This window comes from Macaca fascicularis, chromosome 7 (genome assembly GCF_037993035.2).
Source record: "Macaca fascicularis isolate 582-1 chromosome 7, T2T-MFA8v1.1".
Classification (NCBI taxonomy): Eukaryota; Metazoa; Chordata; class Mammalia; order Primates; family Cercopithecidae; genus Macaca; species Macaca fascicularis.
The window spans coordinates 29,088,363-29,113,853 of record NC_088381.1 but is presented as its reverse complement, the minus strand read 5'-3'; the positions used below and the strand labels follow the sequence as shown (position 1 = coordinate 29,113,853).

Genomic DNA, 25,491 nt, shown 5'->3' with positions numbered 1-25,491 from the left:
AGTCTCTTAGGTACTTTTTAGCATTTTAATTTTAAGAATGTGTTTAACTCTTAAAACGGTATATTTGGGTTGCTGTTTGGCCATTTGGTTTATTTGTACTTTGTTATAATGAATACAAGTCAGTGGGTAATCATTGCAGCAAGTATGATTACTGGGAATCTCATGTAAATGGCAGTCACTATAATGTATGGTTTAATTTATCCCTGAAGTGACCTGAACATCATATTTTGTTTTTTAATAAAAACTGATTTAATGATGTCATAAATTTCTCTATTTTCCAAAACTGTTAATGTTAAATTTTAACTATTGCTTAGTCTTCATTACAAATTAGTTATTCAGCTGTTACATGTGTTGTTAGATGTGACATTATTTAAGAAACTTAAAAAAAAAAATCAGCATCACAGAAATCTTTCTTTGGTCAAGAGTTTTCTCATTCCCGTTTTTATTAATACTGTATACAACTAATGTATGTTAATGTATTGCTGTTATTTGTTGTGTGCGTGTGTGTGTATGCAGACATATGGTTATGTCATGTAGACCTGATATCTGCAAAGGGAAAGAGGAGACTTCAGATTAAGAGCCCAAGTACTCACCTAGGTGGTTTATAGCACTTAGAGAAATGATTATTCCCACTTTTCAAAGAAATAGATTCAGACAGGTTAAATAATTTGGTAACACATCCTGTAAGTAGAAAGAGCTTGAATTTGTGGCTTTCCTCCTCCATTATGTCTTGCTGCTTTAAGGGGTCTTTCCAATCATGAGGTTGGATTTTGTACCAGTTTTAATCTGTGGGGATAACAACTACCTGAGGATCTGAGAAGAGTATGTAAAGGGATTAGCATCATGCCTGGCCCATGGGCCAGTAGGTAGTGGCTATTTAATATATATATAATATATATTTAGTAATTATTTTTATGTGTATATGTGTAGTAGCTATTTAATCATTACCTTTGAAGGGCTCTTTTTTCTATCTGCAATAATTTTTTTTGTTTAGAAAGTCTCAAAGATAGCATGATTAGCTCTTAAAGTATCTTACTATCAGTATATCTCAATTATTTCTGTTAACAGAAAGCATAGATGATCTGAAATAGTTATTTGAAATTTTTCCATTTTGTATTTGGAATATATAGTTTTGTTTTTAAAACTTTTGTAAAAGATCTACTATCCTATTTGTTTCCCTGCAGGAGCATGATATGTTTCCTGAACTGTCCATTTAGAGAACATACTTAACAATCATGCTAGGTGGGTTCTGGAGGAGTCGGGGAAGGAGGTTTGTCATGGTTGAGAATTGAGAATTGAGAATTTGGGACTAACACTTGTGTAGAAATTCATGTTATTCAGATTCTTAGTTTGTAGTCTTGAGATTTACAAAGTAGATAATGTGCCATCATTTTACAGCATACTCATTATTTAGTTTTGTGTACCAAGGTGAGCAAATTGGGGAAAAGCAAACTTTTTTCAAAAATATATGAAGTGCTGTTCTGAAATTTATTGGAAAACTAGCAACAGAGAGGGGAGCATTTCACTAAATAAAATACTGTCTCAGTTGGATTTAAGTTTTTTAAGGTGGCACATCTATTTGGAGTGTCTTTTATCATTTATAATTACATGTTGTGACTAAATACATTTAATGTTTTTTCTGTAAATTCTTTTTTTATATGACATCAATAGATTTATATTATAGATATATGATATCACTAGCCTTTAATTTTAAAGTTGAAGGATTATAACTGAAAGGAAATATTCCAAAACAACCCTGGGATTATATATTATAGGAGATAGAAAAAGGTTGATTTTGAAATATAAATTTATTAATCCAAAAAATTTTTAAATTTGATTTCCTTTAACTTCTAGTTGTGACTTATACATTTTATATTTAATTTCCTTATTTAAACAATGAAGATGGTCAAATAAGATGTTCTGCTTGTACTAGTCACCTCCCATGATTGTGAAATCTAATCAAATATTGTATAAAATATAAATGAGGCATGGTGCTAGGTAAACAAGTAGACATAGTACCTACCTTTAAAGCACTTACAGTGTGATGGAGGAGACTCATTAAACCAGTCATTTTGTAAACAGCCTTTCTACATTCTATGAACTAAGTGTTAAGGAAAAAGTACAGTGGTCCTGTGACTAGTCTTGGATTAGGAGTTGTACAGATGAGGAAACTGAAGCTCATAATGGTGTAATAATCTTATATGTGGTCTCACTGTTAGTAATGGCAGATTCCTGTTTTGAACACAGGTTGGCCTACCTCCAAAATCCTTGCTCTCTCTACCATGCCATTCTTTCTCTGAGTCACCTACCTCAGGCTTATTGTGTTTCCAAACACGTCTTGTTATTTCTTTTTTTTTTTTTTTTTTTTTGAGACGGAGTCTCGCTCTGTCGCCCAGGCTGGAGTATAGTGGCGCGATCTCGGCTCACTGCAAGCTCCGCCTCCCGGGTTCACGCCATTCTCCTGCCTCAGCCTCCCGAGTAGCTGGGACTACAGGCTCCCACAACCGCGCCCGGCTAATTTTTTGTATTTTTAGTATTTTTAGTAGAGACGGGGTTTCACCGTGGTCTCGATCTCCTGACCTTGTGATCCGCCCGCCTCGGCCTCCCAAAGTGCTGGGATTACAGGCGTGAGCCACCGCGCGCGGCACGTCTTGTTATTTCTTAGGGGGCTTAGCAGCTCTCCCTCTGGCTAAATGTGGAGCGAGTGATCAGATTCTTTAAAGTAATGAGATTTCTTTAAAGCAATAAACCTCTTCCAGGTTGTATTTCTTCTGTACTGTGGAACTCCAGGAATCCTAGAAGCTTCTTCAGGGGTAGAAATCTTATGGATTCTGGGTGTGAGATGAAATTGCGTGCTATTTGTGGCTTCTCACTTAAAAATAGCCTCATAGTGCTCATGGGGCACTTTAGTAACTCCAACATTTCCATCAGCCTCCACTCCCTAATGCCGAGACACTCAAGATAAACAAAGATCTGAGTAGTAAACGGCATGCTTCTGCTGCTGCCTCAGCCTACTCCCACAAACCTTTCCTGTATAGAAGTCCTAGAGCCACTACTGATAATGCATTTTATAGGAAGAATGCAAATAAAGAGTTCCATTGCTTTAAACGTTTGAAAACCACCATCCTAGTTGACGTGACGTTCAGGGAAAATACTTCTAAAGTGAGAAATTTTTATAATTCATCACATCTGTTCATCCCCTACTACTTTCATTGATTCTCCCAAACAACTTTGTAAGCTGGGGAGGGGTTTTTGCTGTTAAAGTTCGTGGAGACAGTATGAACTGGTAAACTGAAGCCCACTACTTGAAACCTGAAAAAAAGTCTATGCTTTTATATCTCTGGGTAATTTTATGATAACAAAAAGTAAATGAATTTAAGCTAAATGTCATTGTTCTATGTGTCCAGAGACATTTTACTATAAAGACCTAGTTAAATCTTGTATTGTCAGAGATTATTAAGTAACTGATAATTTTTCCTTTCTGAATCTTTTTCTAGTCAGTCTGGTAACCTGTTTCTTTAGCCTTCTTAAAAGGTACTGCATGCATTTGAGGAGAGACCATTTCAGGACCTATCCCATTTTAAATATGTAACAGGTTGTGCTTTTCTAGGAATTTGTGAAGTTTGTTGTAAAATACTTTATAGTTCTAGATATATGGAGGTTAATGCTTTATTCTGATTATTGTAAAGTTTTTTATTTACACATTTTCACAGGGTTTCATTTGGTAGACCTGATTTAATTTAAATGTGAAGTAATTGATTCCCTCCACAACCCTTCTTTGTCTTCAGTTTCATTTATTTCACTAACTGAAATAAATTTTTGTCTCATGAATTTCTCTGTTTTAAAAGCAACTAAAGAAACACATTTTAGGGGTTTACACTAGAATACTTTGCATCTTCAGTCTTCTGTTCTTTCCTTTCAAGTTGCCTAAACACAGCTGAGTTCATAAGACGAGCAAAGAAAACATGACAGTGCTGCCAAGTAGACAGGAAGCTGTAGTGGACCTAGTGAGCAGGGGAGGTTGAGCACACCCTCTGTCCAATCAGCTGTGAGTGCTGTTGCTATGTGCGCTCTTACTCTGCTGCCTTTGTGAAAAACCTTGCACGGAGGGAAGCGGAATCAGCACCCAACGCTGAACATTTGTTTTAACCGCTGCAGACATCTGGATCCCTCAGTTACTGATAGTATAGCTATTGATAGCCAGAAGGCAACTTCTTTTATACAAGGATTCCAGTATGGTTTTCAGTGGAAACAAAGGGCTTCACAGAGAAGGTGTGTAGTGAAGTGTTTTTAACGGCTTTATTTTTAAGCTTCCAATTTTCTGTAGCTGTTTACCAGTTGGTTGTGGTGCTTGTTTTGCATGGATTTTTAACAAATAGGTCTAGGAAAATTATCTCACTTTGAAAACCATTGAACTTAGAGAATTTTCTTTAGCTTCATATAGCCTGTTTTCTTTGAACAGCAGTACTGAAAAGATTATTAAAATGCTGAACTGAACAATGAATAGGAAGAAAAGAAACCAAATACAATGTGCTCACTTTAATGGGGAAAAAAATGTGATAGAAATGAGAATACAAGGAAGAGAATGTGCATTAGCCAGAAGCATTACTGTATATGGGGGCAGGAGGTGTTTTTTAAATTAAAGCTGTTAAGACAAACGTAGTTTAAATAAGCTGCCTATTTTTAATTGAATTCATGTTTCTGAATTTGACAAAGATTGTCAGAATTTAACTAAGTGAGATTTTTGACATAGTTTAAGTAATTGGTGTGCTAAAATCTTTTTGTAAAGCGTTTCTGAAAATCCTACCTCAAATTGTGCAATCTCTTAATTATTTAATCCATGGACTAGTTCTGTGCAGTTCAGGTAAAGCGTCATAATTCAACCGCAAAGTCAGCGTAGTGTTCTATTAAACATCCATATAGAAAACTGAAAAATAAAGGATTTTGAAGACAACATACAAGGTTAAGCTAGTATTTTAAAATTGAAGTAGACCTCCTAAATGTGATAATTGTATATCTGACTTAGTTAATACTTCAAATATAGTCAAGTCTTATTAAACTACACTAATATATGTGATAATTGAACAAAGTATAGGTTACCATTTGTTTATACAGGATCTGGAAAAATTGGTCTGTTCAACAGATTATAGGAAAGTTTTAAAGTGTTTTAATAAACAAAAGGTCTTTTTGTATCTTTCTCAAATACTGTGAAATTGAAGTTTACGTATGTGATTTAGCTAATGATTCTTTTAATTAAAGCAGAGCAGACTAATTAGCATATTGCCCATTTTACGAACAATCCGTATTGAGCTAATAACCAGTTTTTCCTTTGCTTTTTCGTTTTACATGGCTAAGTGGCTTTTAATTCACTCAGTGATGTATGTCTGATGAGTAAAGTTAGTATAAGCTCAGAGTTAATATTAGGGCTTTGTTATCTCTACAAACTATATAGTTTGGAATAGGATGGGTTTGTTGTTGTTCTTTTCAAAATATACCTGTCATTAGAAAGTCTTAACAATCAGTGTTAGCACTTCTGGTAAGGAGAGAAATTTCTTTTCTTTAAAAAGAACTCAAAATATATCCCATGCTTTTGTGCCTTTTGCTGATCTTTTTAACAATACTGTGTATATAATATTTGTATTAAAAAGATTTCTAATAATTGGTGAAAATTTACAAAATAGCCCTTAAAGATTAAAAAAGTGTTTTACGTAGACCTATATGTGGCTGCAGTTTAAAAGACTGGCATTTCTTAGATTTTCAAGTTTGTAAGGTGCAGCCAAAAACTTGAATTTGAAAGAAGTTATAAAAATTATAGCAAAATAAAGTTATGTTATTTGGACTTGGTGGCCTCCACAATATAAAGCACTCACTTCAAGAAGAGCAGCTGTGTGTAGAGGGGTAGGGGTATGACAGGGAGTTTGGAGTGAGAGGCAGACACAGCCAGAGAGGACTCAAGTTTGTTAAATACAACTAACCACATGAAGGTCAATCTAGTAATTTTCATTTTTTGAGCTGTAACTCTCATCAATTACTAATTTTATTTTCTAATTATAGAACCATAGCAACGAAAATTTTGCTTAAATTGGTTTGCTACCCATTTTGTGTTGGTTTATTTCGTAAAAATTAATAGAGCCTCCAAGAGAAAGGCTATTTCTCATTCATATGCTGCAAAAGATGGGGGAACATGAAATTGTAAAAAAGTTGAGTGTGCTGCTGTGTCACACAGAGGCTTTGCCATTGTGTTCAGGAGGAATATTATTGGCAGAATTCCAGACATTATTCCTGGGCTTAGCACCTAAAAATGTTTTATATAGTGGAGCATCTGAAAGTTCCTATTCAGTAGCAGAACTTCAGGGTAATTGAGCTTTATAATCTGGTCAATTATAATAACACTGCTAGCATATTTCAATTTTATTGTATTTGTCTATTATTTGACAATATAATTTTTATTGTCTTTGTCTATGTCATATTTTTAAATTGGCTCTTGTGCTTATGGAAAAATACTTCAGTTCTCAAAAACAGTGATTTCTTTTTTGTTTTTGCCTCTTTATAAGGAATAGCAAATAGAAGTGCTACTATTTACTAGATGCAGTGATTGCTACAATTGGTTTTAAGTAAAACAGATTGTTTTTGATTATTTTGAAATCAGGCAATAATATATAAATGTTGTTTTGTTTACAGTTCTTTAAAACATCTGTAACGTAAAAACTCAGATTGGGAAGGGGTAACAATCTGAGTTTTTCTTTTTCTCTAAGTGTTCTGTGAAAATCTTTTGTTGCCGGGCACGGTGGCTCACGCCTGTAATCCCAGCACTTTGGGAGGCCGAGGCGGGCGGATCACGAGGTCAGGAGATCGAGACCATCCTGGCTAACACGGTGAAACCCCGTCTCTACTAAAAATACAAAAAATTAGCCAGGCGTGGTGGTGCATGCCTGTAATCCCAGCTACTCGGAGGCTGAGGCAGGAGAATAGCATGAACCCAGGAGGCGGAGCTTGCAGTGAGCCGTGATGGTGCCACTGCACTCCAGCCTGGGTGACAAAGCGAGACTCCGTCTCAAAAAAAAAAAAGAAAAAATCTTTTGTTAAATCGTTCCTACTTCAGGTATTATCACAAATGTTTGATTTCTATATGTATGCCTTAAGTGCTATATGACACATGTTTTCCTTGAGTCTTCCTTGCAGAAATTTCATTACTTGTTCATAGTTTGAATCCAAGAAATACTCGCTTTTCATAGTCAGCAGGACCAAAAATTTGGTCTTGACAACTTTTTGTCAGGCATTTTCACATATCAACAGTGTTTTTGCATAAACTATATTGCTTTTGCAAGTATATAGTAAATCTTTTTTTTAATCTTCAGATGTTATAGTATCAAAAAATCAAAGACCTAAGTTTTAAAAATAAAATTGTTTGCAGTATTACTTGAATCTATTATATAATCCTTTGTGATGAGGCTCAGTTATAAAAGTGACAGCATGAGGACTATTGAGAAACTGGAAATACCTTTCTATTCTTTTCTTCACTGGATTCCTTGGTTTTACTCATTGAAAGGCTTCTGGACATCATAGGACTTGAAGAGAAGGTTTATAATAAGCCCAGGGATAGTAAAATTATAAATTTGAGGAAGTAGTCAAGATAATGTATAAAAAGTAATCAGCCCCTAAGGCTCATACACAGTTGGGCCTCAGATTTTGCTATAAGCTTCCTGTCATCTATAATATAATAGGGATACTATGTGAATCAGTTATGTGTATTCCTATTCCTTAACTTTGCTAAATATTTACCATTAAAATTTATGTTGGTTTCTGTTTTCTTAATATTTTGAAGGTGTTTTGCTTTTTGAGGTTCAAATTTTGGGTGGTGGGTACAAACATACAGTCAGAAGAAACCAGTTCTATCATTCAACAATATGATAGGAAATTATAGTTAATATTTATTGTATATTTCAAAATACCTAGAACAGAAGAATTGTAATGTTCCCAGCACAAAGAAAATATAACTGTTTGAGTGATGGATATTCCAGTTACCCTGATTTGATCATTACGCATTGTATACGTGTGTTAAAATATCACGTGTACCCCCAAAAACACATACAACTATGGTGTATCAATAAATAAAAAGGAAAAACAATTTTGGGTGGATTGCCTGTATAATTTATTATTTAGCTGTGTAATATTGGGCATAGGTTCACCTTCCGGGCCTTAGTATCCCCCTCAGTATCATGAGATGTTAGGATGATTTGGGGATTTAAATGAAAGAATGTGCGAAACTACTTAGACTCATTACTACTTATTAATTAGTTATTATAATAAAATGTGAGATTTTATTATAACTTTCCTTTTCTTTAAAATTATTGTACATTAGAAATGTGAATATGGTGAGTTTTCTCAGTGTTTTGAGAATTTTAAGCATAGTTTTTTAGACCTTTCCCTAAGATATACTTCTAGGTTTCTCAGTTTCCTAAGATAACTTCATTAACTGGAAAGCCATGAAGATATGGGGATTGGGACAGAAAAAGAAGACAGGGTTCATGGGTAAGTGCATGGCTAAATATCTGAAGAAAGGTAATAGTCAATAGTGATAAGGAAAGAATGAGTAAAATGAGAAGAGACATAGAAGGCAAAAGAAACATTTGTTCTGTTTGTAGTGTTTTGATAACATATTAATACAGTTTGATTATTGTAGTGTTATTTTGTTTCTGTTGTGTGTGTATGTACACTCATGTGTGTGCTAACACCCCCAGATCTCCCCCACCCCTCTGACCCCCGCAAATGCTGAGCTGATTGACTAGACTTGCTAAATCCCTTGGTGATTTATTTACTGGGAAGTAACTTGTTTCTGACTTTTCTTTTGAATTCCTCAGCTAGAACTGAGCTAAAGGTGACATTGTAATTGCCTTCCATATTAATGACAAGGGACAAGCCAGCTGCCTGGAAGGCAGAAATTAAATATCACAGATATGAGTGTAATTGTCTTGAAATATTAAAATTTAAGACTAAAAATCTAATGGTGGTGTGAAAACTCAAACTTCAAAGCCAAAATGCTCTTTTTTCACTTTCATAATTACACAAAATTTCAACATTTTTCAACTGACCACAGTATTTTCGTTGCTTTGAGCTGACATATGTTATTTTGGGAGAGAGGTTTAATCTGGGTTCCATTCTACTTTTCATATTTTCATTAAGGGTAAAATTTTTGTGATTTTTTTTTTACGTAAATTTATTTAGCCCTCCAATTTGCTGGAAGGTGCAGGTTAGCTTATTGAAAGAGAACACACAATATATAAAACAAAACAAAAAGTATTTTCCAAGTATACTCCATTTTATCACTGTCATTGCGTCCAGTAATATTAACCAATCAGCTTCTGCATTGGGCCCAGAGACTACTTGCAATTGACAAAAGGGGAAGAGAACCCTTTTAGATATAGGTATCCTAATTTTAACTGACTACATTGTATTGGTGTATATGTTTTTGGGTAATGCATACTTACCTTAAATCACTTCTCTCAAAAATATCCATGTAGAAAAAGAATGATTGCTGTATGTCAGCATCTTCTGCTGATCCTTTTGAGAATCTGCTTAATGCTATTAACCCCCTTGCTAGGGGGAAAAACACATCTGTGTTTATGTGCACATAATTTTGTGGAAAATACCAAAGAGGATCATAAATTACCTTAGGTTAAGAAATATTTTAAAACAAAATTTGTTTATAGTCAGAGTATAAAAGCATTAATACTTAAAAATTGAGGCTTAAAACGAACTGGATGTGACTTTCAGAATATATATGCAAGCAAAGTGTCACATGGTTTTGGTTTTTTTTTCCACTTCAAGGGATATGGTAAAATGTTCCCATATGTGCTCCATACATTAGTACCCTTGTAGATGGGTTTGCCCTGGACAGTACCCAGTATTCCTTCGCTGACTCCTACATTCTAGATGGGCTTCTGATAGAAAACCTAGCACAAAAGGACCAGCCTGGAATGCGGTGTTCAGGTCTTCAAAACCTTCATGCCACATCTCTGAATTGTAGACTGAGATTAGAGAAGACCTAATGACATCTCCTTTGGCCTTAGGCTGCCACCTGGAATCTCTTCCAGAAATCATTCTGCATGAGGAATGACAGGTCCACTGCTGTGAATGTCACCCAGTTCTATCTTTGTTCAAGAGAATCAAGCAGAACTGATCTGTGTGTGCCCAAGTTTCTCACCTCTTAATTAAAAAGATCTCTGTCTTCGTCCACTTTTTATTTCTCGAGGAGTTTTAGATTTCACACATACACACATTCAGTGGGAAATAGGATGTTGAGAGTACTAGAAGTAGGGGTCGTTCATATGGTTGGGAGAAGGAGGTTGAAAGGACAGAATGTATTTTGGGGGACCACCTATGTTGTAACCATTTTCCCATGAGGTAAAAATGTAAGACTAGGTTAAGTTTAAGAATAATTTTGGAAAGTTATGTGCCATTTATCTAGGATTAATGAAGCTGGGAAAAAATTAAAAAAACAGGATTAGAATAGTGGATCGTTGCCTTTTAAACACAGAATATTCCTATGAGAGTATAGGTAAATCTAGAATTTAGTTTTGAGAGACAGGAGTTTGTTTCTTTTTGTTACAATGTTTTCTCAGATCTTTGTCTCAGAGTTCTTTCTGTATGGGGTGTGGAGTGATAACAGCATATAATCAGGAATATTCCCACAAAGAATAGTGAAAAGGACAGTATTTTCTACTTGAGAGTCTTCAGGCCCTGAAACTATGATGAATTGTGTCTGATGGTTTACACAGAGCACGTAGAAATTAAATTGAATAGGATTAGTGCAGATAAGACAGAAATGAATTGAGGAAACCAGTAAGTTTTCTCGATAACACTGACTGGTTCTAAGTCATACATTTTAAATATCATACCCCCTGGGAGCTTTCTCTGATGTCCAAGATTGAGTTCCCTCCTAAATATTCCCATAGCACCTTGATCTACTCCTATTTTATTTGTTACTTACTTACTTACTTACTTATTTATTTATTTATTTATTTATTTATTTATTTATTTGAGATGGCGTTTTGCTTTGTCGCCCAGGCTGGAGTGCAGTGGCATAGCGTGATCTTGGCTCACTTCAGCCTCCGCCTCCCAGGTTCAAGCAATCCTACCACCTCAGCCTCCCAAGTTGCTGGGATTACAAGCATGTGCCACCATGCCCAGCTAATTTTTGTATTTTTGGTAGAGATGGGATTTCACCATGTTTGCCAGGCTGGCCTCAAACACCTGACCTCAAGTGATGCACCCGCCTCGGCCTCCCAGAGAGCTGGGATTACAGGCATGAGCCACTGCACCTGACCTCATTTATCACATCACCATGAATTAGGCTTATCTGTGCTCTCTCCATACGAATGCCCACTACTAGAAGGTAGCGACAGTAGCTTATTCTCCCATTGCCTCTGTAGAAGAGCTCAATCTCACTGACAGTTTTTAACACATAAATATCAAATACTCCTTTTTTCTACTCTTCTAGCCTTTCAAATTACTTATAATTTAGTTTTTTTTGTATAGCTTGAGTTGCCCTCAACTGCTCACATAAGCATTCAATAGGTTGCTGTGATCAATCTGTAATCCTTTAAATAACTGTTGAGGCCTATAAATTCTAGTAATCAATACAGAAATTAGAACTCAAAGTGTTCTCTACTTTTATTTTTTATTTTTGACAATTTTTGCCATTGATATAGAGATTTAGTGATTGCCTAATCACTTTAAACAAATATTTCCTTATCTCATTTAAGAGAATTACATTGATAAGATAGAAAAACAATTGGCAATTAAAATATGAAACCCAAGAGAAGAATAAAGTAATAGTTATCTGAGAAGGGTAACAATTAGCTTTCATCACTTTAACCAGAAATAAGCTGAAACTGAGAAGAAAACAGAATATGGTGAAACATTAAACATCCATTTGAGTGCCTACCTGTTCATGTCAAGCACTGTGCTATGCAATAGTAAGAGAGTTGATCTTATTCTTATAAAGCTCAGATAATGACTTAATTTTATTTGTGCTAAATTCTAAGAAGGAAAAGTATAAGGTGTCACAGGCTCTTCTAACAATGATAAAAAGCCATGAAAGAGGGTAATGGGATCAGATGAGATGGATATAATGAAGAATTATGTATGTAAGCTGAAACAGAGATCATCTGATTGTTTCTTACCCTAATTTTTTAATCTGAAGAATTGGATGAAGAGGTAAAGTTAAATTTTTCCTCCATAAGAATAGAAATTATGTTAGAAAATGTAGGCCAGGCGCAGTGACTCATGACTGAAATCCCAGCACTTTGGGAGGCCGAGGTTGGAGGATTGCTTGAGGCCAGGAGTTCAAAACTGGCCTGGCAACATAGCAAGACCATATCTCCAAAACTTTAAAAAAAAAAAAATGCCTTTCACAAGAGTAACAAACATCTAATTTTGAATAAACTTAACAGATGTATTCAGGAACTTTATAAATATTTTCAAACTCTACCAAATATTTTTAAAGACTTTCATAAATGACAAGATTTAAACCTTTAAAATACAGGGGTTTTTTGTTTGTTTGTTTGTTTGTTTTGAGACTGAGTCTCCGTCTGTCACCCAGGCTGGAGTGCAGTGGCGTGATCTCGGCTCACTGCAACTTCTGCCTCCCGGCTTCAAGTGATGCTCCTGCCTCAGCCTCCTGAGAAGCTGGGATTACAGGTGCGCACCACCACACCTGGCTAATTTTTGTATTTTCAGTAGAGACAGCGTTTTACCATGTTGGTCAAGCTGTTCTCGAACTCCTGACCTTGTGATCCACCTGCCTCGGCCTCCCAAAGTGCTGGGATTACAGGCATGAGCCACTCACCGCGCCTGGCTAAAATACAGTTTTTGAAAAGTTAGTTCCAAAAAAAAAAAAAAAAAAGTTCAAGGCCAGGTACTGTGGCTTACACCTGGTAACTCCAGCACTTTGTGAGGCAAGAGGATCACTTGAGCCCAGGAGTTCAAGACCAGTCTGGGCAACATAGTAAGATGCTGTCTCTACAAAAAGAAAAAAAAAAAAAAAAAAAAAACAGCCAGGTGTGGTGGTGCACGCCTGTAGTCCCAGCTACTCAGGAGGCTGAGGTGGGAGGATCCCTTGAGTACAGGAGTTCAAAGCTTCAGTGAGCTATGATTGTGCCACTGTACTCCAGCCTGGGCTACAGAGCAAGATGCTGGGTCAATTTTTTTTAAAAAGTTCAAGTGTTTTTTGAGTCACTAGCTGTAGTTTTTGGGAACAACCATTAAATCTGAAGATTGGAAAAGCAGAAAGCATGTTAAGAGAGTTAGAATATTCTCCTAATGCACAAAGTATGAATCACTTTCTGACCACAAAGTTTTTCCATGGTACGTCTTTATAAGGCCTGCTCTGAGGGGAATTGTGGAAACAGGAGGAATTCTAGTGATTTAGTGGAATACAGAGGGTGGGGCATCTTGAGGCGGTCCTGGGAGAGAATGAGTTTGGCAGGTGTGATGGGAGCATATAAGGGAGTGATGGAAGGTGAGGTTAAAAAAGTTAGATAGGACTATGTGTGGAGGCTCACATCTGTAATCCCAGCAGTTTGGGAGGCCAAGGCAGGAAGATTGTTTGAGCCCAGGAGTTTGAGGTTACAGTGAGCTATGATCAAACTAAACTGTAGCCTGGGCGAGAGAGTGAGACCTTGTCACAAAAAAATAAATATGATCTTTTTTCACCTGTCTGTCATTACCCCCCTTTATGCATCTAATGTCTGGCCTGTCTGGGAATGGGTGAGGAGTCAGATATGGGAGGTTGCTGAAATAGCAGTCGGACTTTAACATTGATGGCTTATTGGGAATAAGTGAAAGAAAGGAGGCATAAGTGATTCTAAGATTTCAAGTCACAAAAAGCAAAACAGCTATAGTTGGAACAAGCTTTGTACTCTGACGAACACCCCCATGATTATTTTTAGTTTGTGGCAGGCTAAATGTAACAGAGTTAGTCTGTGCTTGTGGCCAGACTGATACTAACAATAAATGGGATTGTAATATTTTGTAATTTCAAAATTTGGCTTAAGTAGAATTAGATAATTGGAAGTGGAAGGGGCCATCTAGTTTCACATACCTTCATTTTACATGCTAGTTTGCTGAGGCTCACAGAGTTTAATTGGCTTTTCCCAAGGTTCTCAGGTCTAGTTTATTACGAAGATAAAATTAAAATCCAGGTCTTCTGGCTTCTAGTGCAGCAATTTTCATACTTTTTGCAAGTTGCTTCGTATTATTTTCATTTGATTTTTGTTTTATTGAGAGATCTGTGAATTTCAGGATATATTACAACTGTAAATGCTGATCTTTAAGATCTGTTATTTAGCTATCAAAATCTAGGGGAAAGATCCAAGTTAAATATGGAATTTAAACAGATTGGCAAATTTATCTTCTAAACAGATGATTTCAGAATAACACAAAATAAGTAATTGCTTGATCATAATAGCTGTGCTTAGTTGACTACAGTTCTCATTGTGTGAGAAGCAGCTGAACTAAAACCAGTTTAATCTGGCTCTGAGAAATATTCTATACTTGGCTACCTGAAATTAATGATAATAACCACAGAGTCATCCAATAAAACATTAATTAAAATATTACTTTAGTGTTAAATCCCACTACTTGATTGTTATCTTTATCAAACGATACTGCCTTTGGCAGAGTTACTATTTCAAAGAGGAAACAGAGCAATATGAAACTTACTTTGTGGGGAAAAAAATCAGAAAATGTGTTGTTTCTGTTCTTACCAACCTTATAACAAGCTGATATCTTTACAACTTCCATTTACAATTAAATTATAATTTTCCGTCTCAAATAATTGATCTTCCTGTATTTGCACAGAGAGTAATGAATGAATTCAGTCATACAAACAGTTACAAGAGTGGCATTGCATGCCTCCTTCAACTGGTTTAATGACTGAAGGAACTGGTGGTTATTCTTTCTTGATGTGATTACATCATCTCATTTTCTTTTTGGCAAGCTATCATTCTCATACACTTCTGGTCCATCACCCCCTTTTTTAGAACTGACAATTTTCTACTTTCACGGAACGTGGTCTCTACCCTCCCATCATTGCTCCTTCAAATGATAGATAAGCTTCTCTTGGGCTGATCAAGATGGGAGCAGTGGAAAGGAAGAGAAAGACCCCATAGCACTGTAGGTGGGCTCTTGGTTACTATTCACACAGAGAGTGAAGTCAAACAACTTTCAGCTCAGTGCCTTTTGGCAGCCTTTCTCATAAAATATCCAGTGTTGATTCATCCCATTGTTTACAATACAGGTTTACTTTAACCAATCTTTATTTTTGATGGAAATATTTTTACTTTGATTAATGTACAAACTGACTAGAAATATGTAAGCATAAGTTACGAATACAGTTCTTATAAACAGCTGTACCTGTAGCTGTTTTATTTTTTCTTCAAATAAGAGGTTTGTGATAAATGGTTTCATTCTCCAAGACTGGATATCTTTTCAAAAGATGCTTAAAAGGACTGCAATAAACATGGTAGTACAGGTATCTCTTTGACATACTGATTTCATTTCCTTTGAATATATATTCAATAATGGGATGCTGGATCATATGGTAGTTCTATTTTTAATTTTTTGATGAGCCTTCATAGTGTTTTCCATAATGGCTATACTATTTGATCATTATACAATGTATAAATGCATTGAAACATCACACTGTTACCCCATAAATATGTATAATTATGTCAGTTATAAATAAAAATTTAAAAGAAGCTGAAAATCATTCAAATAGTTTACTCACTTTGTTTTCAGATCTAGTAGTATATATTGCATTTAAATCAAAATCTGATAAAACTGATAATTTTAGGATAATCATATTTAGTTTATTTTAAAATGTACATAGTCTACATATTAAATCTCTGATGTAAGATTGCTGCTTTTTTTTTTTTTTTTTTTTGAGACTGAGTCTTGCTCTGTTGCCCAGGCTGGAGTGCAGTGGCAGGATCTTGGCTCACTTCAACCTCCACCTCCCAGGTTCAGGTGATTGTCATGCCTCAGCCTCCCAAGTAGCTGGGGTTACAGGTGCCCGCCACCACACCCGGCTAATTTTTGTATTTTTAGTAGAGATGGGTTTTCACCATGTTGGCCAGGCTCTTCTCGAACTCCTAACATCAGCCTCCCAAAGTGCTGGGATTACAGGTGTGAGCCACCTCACCTGGCCCACACCATAGTTTAATTGGAAGCTTTTTTGTTAGTAAAAGATAAAAGAGTAATGTCTTAAAATTGACACTTTAGATTTGATTAGTTAGTTAACAATAGTAATTATGCATGAATGACTGTTACGTATATGATGGGCCTATTCCTGGAAGTACAGTGTGATGGTTAATACGTGGGCTTTGGGCAAGTATCTTAACTTTTACTGTATTCTAAGTATTTTGTGAAGATTAAATAAGAAAAAATATTCATCGTCTAGGCATGGTGGCTCACACCTGTAATCCCAACACTTTAGAAAGCTGAGGCTGGCGGATCACGAGATCAGGCGTTCAAGACCAGCCTGGCCAACATGGCGAAACCCCATCTCTACTAAAAATACCACACACAAAAAAAATTACCTGGGTGTGGTGGCAGGTGCCTGTAATCCCAGCTACTTGGGAGGCTGAGGCAGGAGAACCCCTTGAACCCAGAAGGCGGAGGTTGTAGTAAGCCGAGATTATGCCATTGCACTCCAGCCTGGGCCACAAGACCAAGACTCTGTCTCAAAAAAGTAAATAAATATTCATCACAGAATCTGGCATATAGTAAGAGCCTAAGAAGTGTTAGCCATTATGATAACATTATAACAGTGTTAAAACTGCATGATTGATCCACAGTTACAAACCAGAGAGCAGTTACCAGCAGTCTTCGATGTAAATGAAATAATTCAGCTGTCTTTTCAGCTATTTTCTATAGATAAGACCTTTTATAAACAGAAACCTGACTGGCACTAAATTGCTATTTCCCAGACTATTGTATTTATAGAATGCTAAAATCTGTCATTGTACAATATATTATACTACTCATTAGAGACTCTTATTCTGGCATATCTCTAAAATATAGAAACCTGATACAAATATTCAGTAGTCTAGTCCAGGGAAATTTTGTCCAAGAAACCCAGCACCAGAGGTTATATGAGAAACAAGGTTATTGTCAGTAGACTTTGAGAATGTCAGTTACTGTGAGAACTGTGCTTCCCTTAACCACTTAACAGTTTTTTTGCTTGTAGCACAAGTTCAGGAACAGATGATATTACAGAATTAGCACTTATCCCTTCTAGTAACTAATCTAGTCTGATTTTCAGGCCCTGAAGACTTGTAAATATATTCATACTTATCAGATAGTAAAATACTTAATATAAAAGATAAACTTTTAATTTAAGCCTATTTGGGTGGACATCTTTTTTTTTTTTTTTTGGGGGGGGGGGACAAAAAAGACTCATCTGAGCTTTGATACTTTTCTTTTTTTGCTTGAAGTCACTTTCAAGTCGCTTTCTCCAGTAATTTTTGGTTTTTTTCCTTCATAATCTATGCTTCCCAAGGGAGGCTTCTTAAATACAACTTTAGAATAAGTGAATAGATTATTTTTATTTCTTAAAACTGTGCAAAATAAGTATATGTTTTTCTGGCCTTTATAGAAGGTAATTTTTTAAAATTAGTAATAAGATTTGTTTTTAGAATAGTTTTACGTTCACAGCAAAACTCTGAAGAACTTTCCCATATATCCTCTGTCTCCACATGCACACAACCTTCCCTTTGAACTGATATCCACTCACCCCAGTGGTACTTTTTTTTTTTTTTTTTTTTGAGGCAGAGTCTCACTCACTCTGTCACCCAGGCTGGAGTGCAGTGGTGCGATCTTGGCTCACTGCAACTTCCGCCTCCCGGGTTCAAGTGATTCCCCTTCCTCCACCTCCCAAGTAGCTGGGATTACAGGTGCTCACCACCACGCTCAGCTAATTTTTGTATTTTTTGTAGAGTTGGGGTTTCACCATGTTGGCCAGGCTGGTCTCAAACTCTTGACCTCAGGTGATCTGCCCGTCTCAGCCTCCCAAAGTGCTGGGAGCCACCGTGCCCGACCCACAGTGGTACTCTTTTTTAACACCATCACCCAGAGTCCATAGTTTACATCAGGGTTTACTCTTGGTAAATAGGATATGTATTTTTTCTGGCATGTTATAGAAGATAGGTATTTTTAAATATATGGCTGTTTCTTAAATAAGAAATAATTTGAAAAATGGCATATTCTTCAGCAAACAAGTTTGTTGCTTTAACATTTCTTCGGCACTCATGGTTCATTCTAAATTAAGTGAAAAATAAAATTTCCTTGAGAAATTTATATCACATGCTATTCATCAAACCAAGATAACCTTATAAACCTTCTCAACCTGATAAAGAACATCTTTGAAAATCTATACCTAGGCCGGGCGTGGTGGCTCACGCCTGTAATCCCAGCACTTTGGGAGGCCGAGGTGGGCGGATCACAAGGTCAGGAGATCGAGACCATGGTGAAACCCCGTCTCTACTAAAAGTAGAAAAAATTAGCCGGGCGCAGGGGCGGGCGCCTGTAGTCCCAGCTACTCGGGAGGCTGAGGCAGGAGAATGGCGTGAACCCGGGAGGCGGAGCTTGCAGTGAGCCGAGATTGCGCCACTGCACTCCAGCCTGGGCGACAGAGCGAGACTCCGTCTCAAAAAAAAAAAAAAAAAAAAAAGAAAATCTATACCTAATATACTTCAGTGGTGAAATATTGAATATTTTCTTACTGAGATCAGAAAGAAGACACTCAAGCTGCTTTTATACCACATTGTATAGCTAGCCATTACAATAAGGCAAGAAAAAGAAGTAGAAACATAAAGACTGGAAAGAAGTAACATTACATTACAGTGATATGATTGTTTATGTAGAAAATCCTAATATTCAGGATACAGGAGTGACTGGGAGAGCTTCCTTCTTATAGGAAGTCACTGGTTATTAGCTGTAATAGCAATACTATAATAATAAATGTCTGCCTGAGAGAGTAAGGGAGGCTTCACCTCTGTTTCTACTAAGTGGCTTTTAAACTGCTTTAAAAAGTGTGAGAGTTTGGGCTCTTATTAGTATATAGTGGGGTCCATTATGGAGATTTAATCCAATATAATCATATTTACATTTTATAGAATTCTAACAAGAGAGGTAAAGATGGGTAAGAGATGAGATGCAGAGAGACCAATGAAAGAGATGATGGCCTTAGTAGCATTGGCAGTGAGGACTAAACTTGGCTAGAGCTATTAGGAGGTACAATTTATAAGACCCAATTACTAAGTTTTTGGCTCGGGTGATTGAGCATGGATAATGGTACATAGGAAGCTTCAGAGGAGGGGCAAATTTGGGGTTGAGAGAGCAGGGGTAGGAGTACAAAATGATGTTGGACTTCATGAATGCTACGTATATGTATCATTTTCCTTTTCCCTTTATTCCTCATTCTTTTTGTCTTAATTTTCTCCCTTTTTTTCCTGTCCCCCAACTTGACTTCACCATGCCATAGAACAGAAGATTTTTTTTTCTCTTTTGGGGTAAGATTGATAATTCAGTGTTTGATATACTTCACTTCTAATCATCATAACAATTAAAGCCATAGGACTTTGATGTTTAACAGCAAACAAAAATGATAAATACATGTAGCATTCACGAAGTCCAACATTTCCTACTCCTACCCCTGCTCTCCCAATCCCAAATTTATTCTTCCTCTTAAGTTTCCGTTAATAAGGTGGTTGGATAGTTACTGTAATTGCTGGGAATTCAAGGTACCATTTCTCCAAATGAGTGCCAACCAGAAGTACATACACACAATAATTGGTAGTGGAATACAGTACCACACTATTAATCTGAGCATGCATCCCCAGATTCCCCAAGTGTAAGACTTCTGGAAACCCCAGTTTATTCCTGGTACTTTAACTCCCTCTTTATTAACTGAGAACACCTGGCTCTAGGTGCAGGCCCCACCATGCCTCATCCAGGAATCTAGAGCTAAAGGCAAGACCACTTCCCCTGAGTTTCAGGAAGGAACGGGAAAACTCCCTCTTTATTAACTGAGAACACCTAGCTCTAGGTGCAGGCCCCATCATACCTTATCCAGGAATCTAGAGCTAAGGGCAAGACTACTTCCCCTGAGTTTCAGGAAGGAACAGGAAATATGGAGTCAAATTCCTGGCTTTTATTTAGCCTTGGTATATTAATCAGCTCAGGCTGCCGTAACAAAATACAATAGACTGGGTAACTTAAACAACAGAATTTTATTTTATCATAGTTCTGGAGTTTGGGAAGCCAAAGAGCAAGATGCCAGCTGATTTTATTCTGGTGAAGCACTCTTACTGGCTTGCTCGCATGGCCTTTATGTGAGCCTTCATCTTTTAAGAGAATATAAAGAACATAATATTCCTTTGTATTCTCAGTTGCACGGGATTAGGACCCTGTTGGTATAACCCCATTTAATCTTAATTACCTCCTAAAAGCCCTGTCTCCAAGTACAATCCCCTTGAGGGTTAGGGCTTCAACATATGAATTTTGGAAGGGACACAGTTTAGCCCATAGCACTTGGTAACCATTTCAGAGTTAAAGGTGGTGCAATGACTATCAAAATCACCAGTCATTTAGTTTCCAAATATTTTGAGATTTTCCAGATATCTCTTTTTGATTTCTAATTTAATTCCATTGTGGTTGGAAAACACTTTATGATTTAAATCCTTATTTTTATTTATTTTTTTCTTTTTTATTTATTTATTTATTTTTGAGATAGATTCTCACTCTGTCACCCAGGCTGGAATGCAGTGGTACGATTTCGGCTCACTGCAACCTCCCCTGCCCCCAGAGTTCAAGCGATTCTCCTGCCTCAGCCTCCTGAGTAGCTGGGATTACAGGCGCCTGCCACCGCACCCGGCTAATTTTTGTATTTTTAGTGGAGATGGAGTTTCACCATCTTGACCAGGCTGATCTTGAGCTCCTGACCTCGTGATCTACCTGCCTTGGCCTCCAAAGTGCTGGGATTACAGGCATGAGCCACTGTGCCTGGCCGATTTTAATTCTCACTGTGTTGCCCAGGCAGAAGTGCAGAGGCACAGTCGTAGCTCACTGCAGCTGCATACTCTCAGGCCCAAGCTGTGGTCCCACCTCAGCCTCCCAAGTAGCTGGGACTGCAGGCTCACATCACTGGCTAATTTTGTGTGTGTGTGTGTGTGTGTGTGTGTGTGTGTGTGTGTGTAGAGACAGGTATCGCATTTTGTTGTCCAGGTTGTTCTTGAACTCCTGAGCTCAAGTGATCCTCCCACTTCAGCCTTCCAAAGTGCTGACATTACAGGTGTGAGCCACTGTACCTCATCTAAATTCTTTTGAATTTATTGAGACTTGTTTCATGTCCCAGAATATGATCTATCATGGTAAATGTTTTGTGTGCATCTGGTAAGAATCTACATTCTGCTTTTGATGGTGGAGTGTTTTATAAGTGTCAAGTTTTCTATATTTTTAGTGATACTTTGTTAATTGTTCTATTGATTATTATTGAAACAGGGTATGTTGAAATCTCCAAATAAAATTGTGGGTGTTTCTATTTTTCCCTACAGTTCTGTTGGTGTTTGCTTCATATATTTTGAAGTTATGTTGTTAGGTGCATAAATGTTTAGGGCTGTTACACACTCTTGGTGATTGGCTTTTTTATCATTATGAAATAGACCTTATCACTAGCAATATCACTTTTTTCTGAAATCGATTTAATCTGATATTAATATAACCACTCCAGCTTTCTTTTGATTAGTGTTAGCATGGTATATATATTTTTAACACTTAACTTTTAACCTATTATTTCTTTATATTCAAAATTGACATCTGGCCAGCCACCGTGGCTCACACCTATAATCCCAGCACTTTGGGAGGCCAAGACGAGTGAATCACCTGATGTCAGGAGTTCGAGAGCAGCCTGACCAACATGGTGAAACCCTGTCTCTACCAAATATAAAATAATTAGCTAGGTGTGGTGGCATGTGCCTGTAATCCCAGCTACTCAGGAGGCTGAGGCAGGAGAATTGCTTGAACCCGGGAGGCAGAGGTTGCAGTGAGCCAAGATCATGCCACTGCACTCCAGCCTGGGCAACAGAGCAAGACTCTGTCTCAAAAAAAAAAAAAAAAAGAAAGAAAGATAGAAAAAGAAAGAAAAATTGACATCTTGTAAGTAGCATATAGTTGTGTCTGGCTTTAAAAAAAAAAAAAACTAATCTCACAACCTCTGCCTTTTAATAAGATGCTTATACCATTCACATTTAAGGTGATTGTTGATATAGATGGGCTTAAATCCACTATCTTACAATTTTATTTGTCCCATCTTTCTTTGTGCCTTTTTCTCTCTTTTTCTTTTTTACTCACTTTGTTGCCCAGGCTGGAGTGCAGTGGTGCAATCTTGGCTAGCGAGTCTCCTGCCTCAGACTCCCAAGTAGCTGGGATTACAGGCTTACGCCACTATGCCTGACTAATTTTTGTATTTTTAGTAGAGACAGTTTCAACATGTTGGCCAGGCTGGTCTCGAACTCCTGACCTCAAGTGATCTGCCCGGCCTGGCCTCCCAAAGTGGTGGGATTACAGGCATGAACCACTGTGCCTGGCCCCTTTTTCACTCTTTTTCTGAGCTCTTTGGATTTTTTTAAAATTCTATTTTATCTCATTTGTTAACTTCTTAGTTATACCTCTTGGGTTTTGTTTTGTTTTTTACTACTAGTTACCTTAGGGTGCACATTATTTTTAACTTGTTATAGGCTACCTCCAAGCAATAATATGCCACTTTGTGTATAGTGTAAGAACTTTCCATTTCACTTTCTTTGGGCCTTTATGCTATCGTTACACATTTTATATCTAGACTGTTATAAATCCCACAATGCATTATGATTATTTTTCCTTTAAATAATTATATTTAAAAGTGATTTTAAAACTTAGAAAAAATTATATTTACCTACATGATTTTGTGATTTCCAGTGCTCTTTGTGTAGATAATGTTATTTTCCTTCTGTCAGAAGAACTTCCTTGATAATGCGGGTCTGCTGATAGTGATTTTTTTTCGGTGTTTTGATGTCTAAAAAGGTATTCTGCTTTGTTTTTTTAAATCTAATTGATGGGATTTTTTTCTTTCACTGCTCTCCATTTCTCTGGAGCTTGCTTTCTGTGTGTTACTCTCTCCTCTTCAGTGCTTTAACTGCTTAGAACCTTCCCTTCTCATTCTTTTGCCATCAATTTAGGGAGACTGCTGGCCTCTGTGTGGCTTTCCCAGTGCTTCAGTCTGGAAACTTGCTCCAGACAGTAAGGTGGGGCAGTTGTTGGGCTCACCCGTTTATTTCCCCATCTGGGATAACAGTCCTGTCCTGTCTGCTGGTCAATGTCTGAAAACAGTTCTTTTATGTATTTTGAGTGGTTTAAAGTGTGAGAATAAATTAGATCTGTTACTCTGTCCTGGCTGAAAACAGCCCAGTGATTTTCACAGTCAGTTAGCCACCCCACCAGCCTTGTGGAAAAATTCATAAAAGGAGTGAATATAGAAATCAGGTTTTCCCTCCAGCCTATCACCTAGTAGGAAGATAAGGCTTATGGTAAAGTCCTGTCCTCTCTATGTATACAGGCCCAACCTGAATAAAGAGAAAAGGTTCCCTTCTCCCCTAACACATATCATTCCCATTTCATAAATGAAGAAATGAACTAACATGCCTGAACTTGCTCAGATTGAACTTACTGGATCTTACTCCCTTCTTTGTAAAATTGAATTCTACAGTAAATGTTTTACTTACCACAGTTACAAAATAGTTATTAAAGGACAATTTTATTTTCAAATCTTTTGTATGAATTTTAGTTATCACTTCTCCTTGGCCATCAGTTATGTTACATATAATCCCATTTCATTTCTTAAGGGGGGAAGATTTTATGCTTCATGACATTCCTTGAATAAAATATATTATGAATGAAATACTTCATGAAATCAGTAGTTTCTTAATTTATATTCTGGTCCTTTATATAAAAGCTTTGCTAAGAATATCTTCTGACTGTATGGAGCAGTAGGTTTATAGTCAGTTTTAAAATAAATACTTGTCAGCTACACTGGGCTTGCTATTTAAAGGTCAAATATTAACTGAAAACTAATCTAATAATTCCTATCATAGCAAAGTGTGCCAAAAATCAAAGGGCAGAGTTTTTTTTCCCCATAAATTTCTCGGGGGCAAGAATTATTATTTCACCTTTCCCAGAGTTACTCGGTATTTGGATTTATGCCTACTTGATCAAAAAAGCCTATTCTTTTCTCCTAGTTATGCTACAGTGTCTCACCATCACAGTTCCATAGAAAAGTATCAGATTTCAATATTTCAGGTATAAGATTAGTTATAATTTTGGAATCTTATTTAACCCTTAGTAAAATTAACCTTTATGGTGTTATTAAACAAACAGAAGAAATTATTATAAGCAACATGGTTCTCAAGCAATAGATCATCTCTTACTAGAGAAATAAGGATTAGGAGAACTACTTGCTTAAGTTGTAGTCAATATTTTTTTTTTTTTTTTTTTTTTTTTTTTGAGACGGAGTCTCGCTCTGCCGCCCAGGCTGGAGTGCAGTGGCCGGATCTCAGCTCACTGCAAGCTCCGCCTCCCGGGTTCACGCCATTCTCCTGCCTCAGCCTCCCGAGTAGCTGGGACTACAGGCGCCCGCCACCGCGCCCGGCTAGTTTTTTGTATTTTTTAGTAGAGACGGGGTTTCACCGTGTTAGCCAGGATGGTCTCGATCTCCTGACCTCGTGATCCGCCCGTCTCGGCCTCCCAAAGTGCTGGGATTACAGGCTTGAGCCACCGCGCCCGGCCTGTAGTCAATATTTTATGCTCACTAAATTGAGGCACTGTAACTTTTGAACAGTATCATGAACTAAAATTCAGATGAAATTAGTCTTTTCCACTTTAAGATGTTTTTAGTCAATGGGTATACAGCTACCTTCCTATAATGAAGGGAAAATTATTTAAGAAATACTGTCTGGTCAGGTGCAATGTATTCCCAGCACTGTCAGCCTATACCTGTAATCCCAGCACTTTGGGAGGCTGAAGCTGAAGGATCACTTGAGGCCAGGAGTTTGAGACCAACCTGGGCAACATAGCAAGGCTCCTGTCTCTACAGAAAAGTTTAAAAAAATAGCTGGGCATGATGGCACATTCCTGTAGTCCTTTCTACTTGGGAGGCTGAGGTAGGAGGATCGCTTGAGTCTAGGAGTTTGAGGTTACAATGGGCTATGATTGTTCTACTGCACTGCAGCCTAGGCAACAGAGCAAGACTCTGTCTCCAAAAAAAAGAAAAACAAAAAGAAAATACCATCATTATTCTTGGCTAGGTGTAGTATTGATTTATATAGCTAGCTTCCTCATAATGTAGAATTAATCACTTCCACAAATATTTCTGAGTGCCTATCATGTACCAGTCATAGT

At 37.0% G+C, this 25,491-nt stretch overlaps 1 protein-coding gene across 18 annotated transcripts in view; it reads left to right on the top strand.

The window, feature by feature from the left end:
* Nucleotides 1-25,491, top strand: part of ATOSA (atos homolog A) — a 132,151-nt gene that overhangs the window by 53,965 nt on the left and 52,695 nt on the right. For 3 of the 18 annotated variants that reach the window (XR_010588067.2, XM_005559606.5, XM_005559601.5), the window contains exon 1: nt 4,084-4,272. The exons of the other annotated variants lie outside the window; for them this stretch is intronic. Coding sequence is in view for 2 of the 3 variants with exons in the window: in XM_005559606.5 (XP_005559663.3) it covers nt 4,236-4,272 (37 nt within the window). In the remaining variant the exon portion in view is untranslated. Of the gene's footprint in view, nt 1-4,083; nt 4,273-25,491 lie in introns of those variants that run through there. 18 annotated transcript variants of the gene reach the window in all.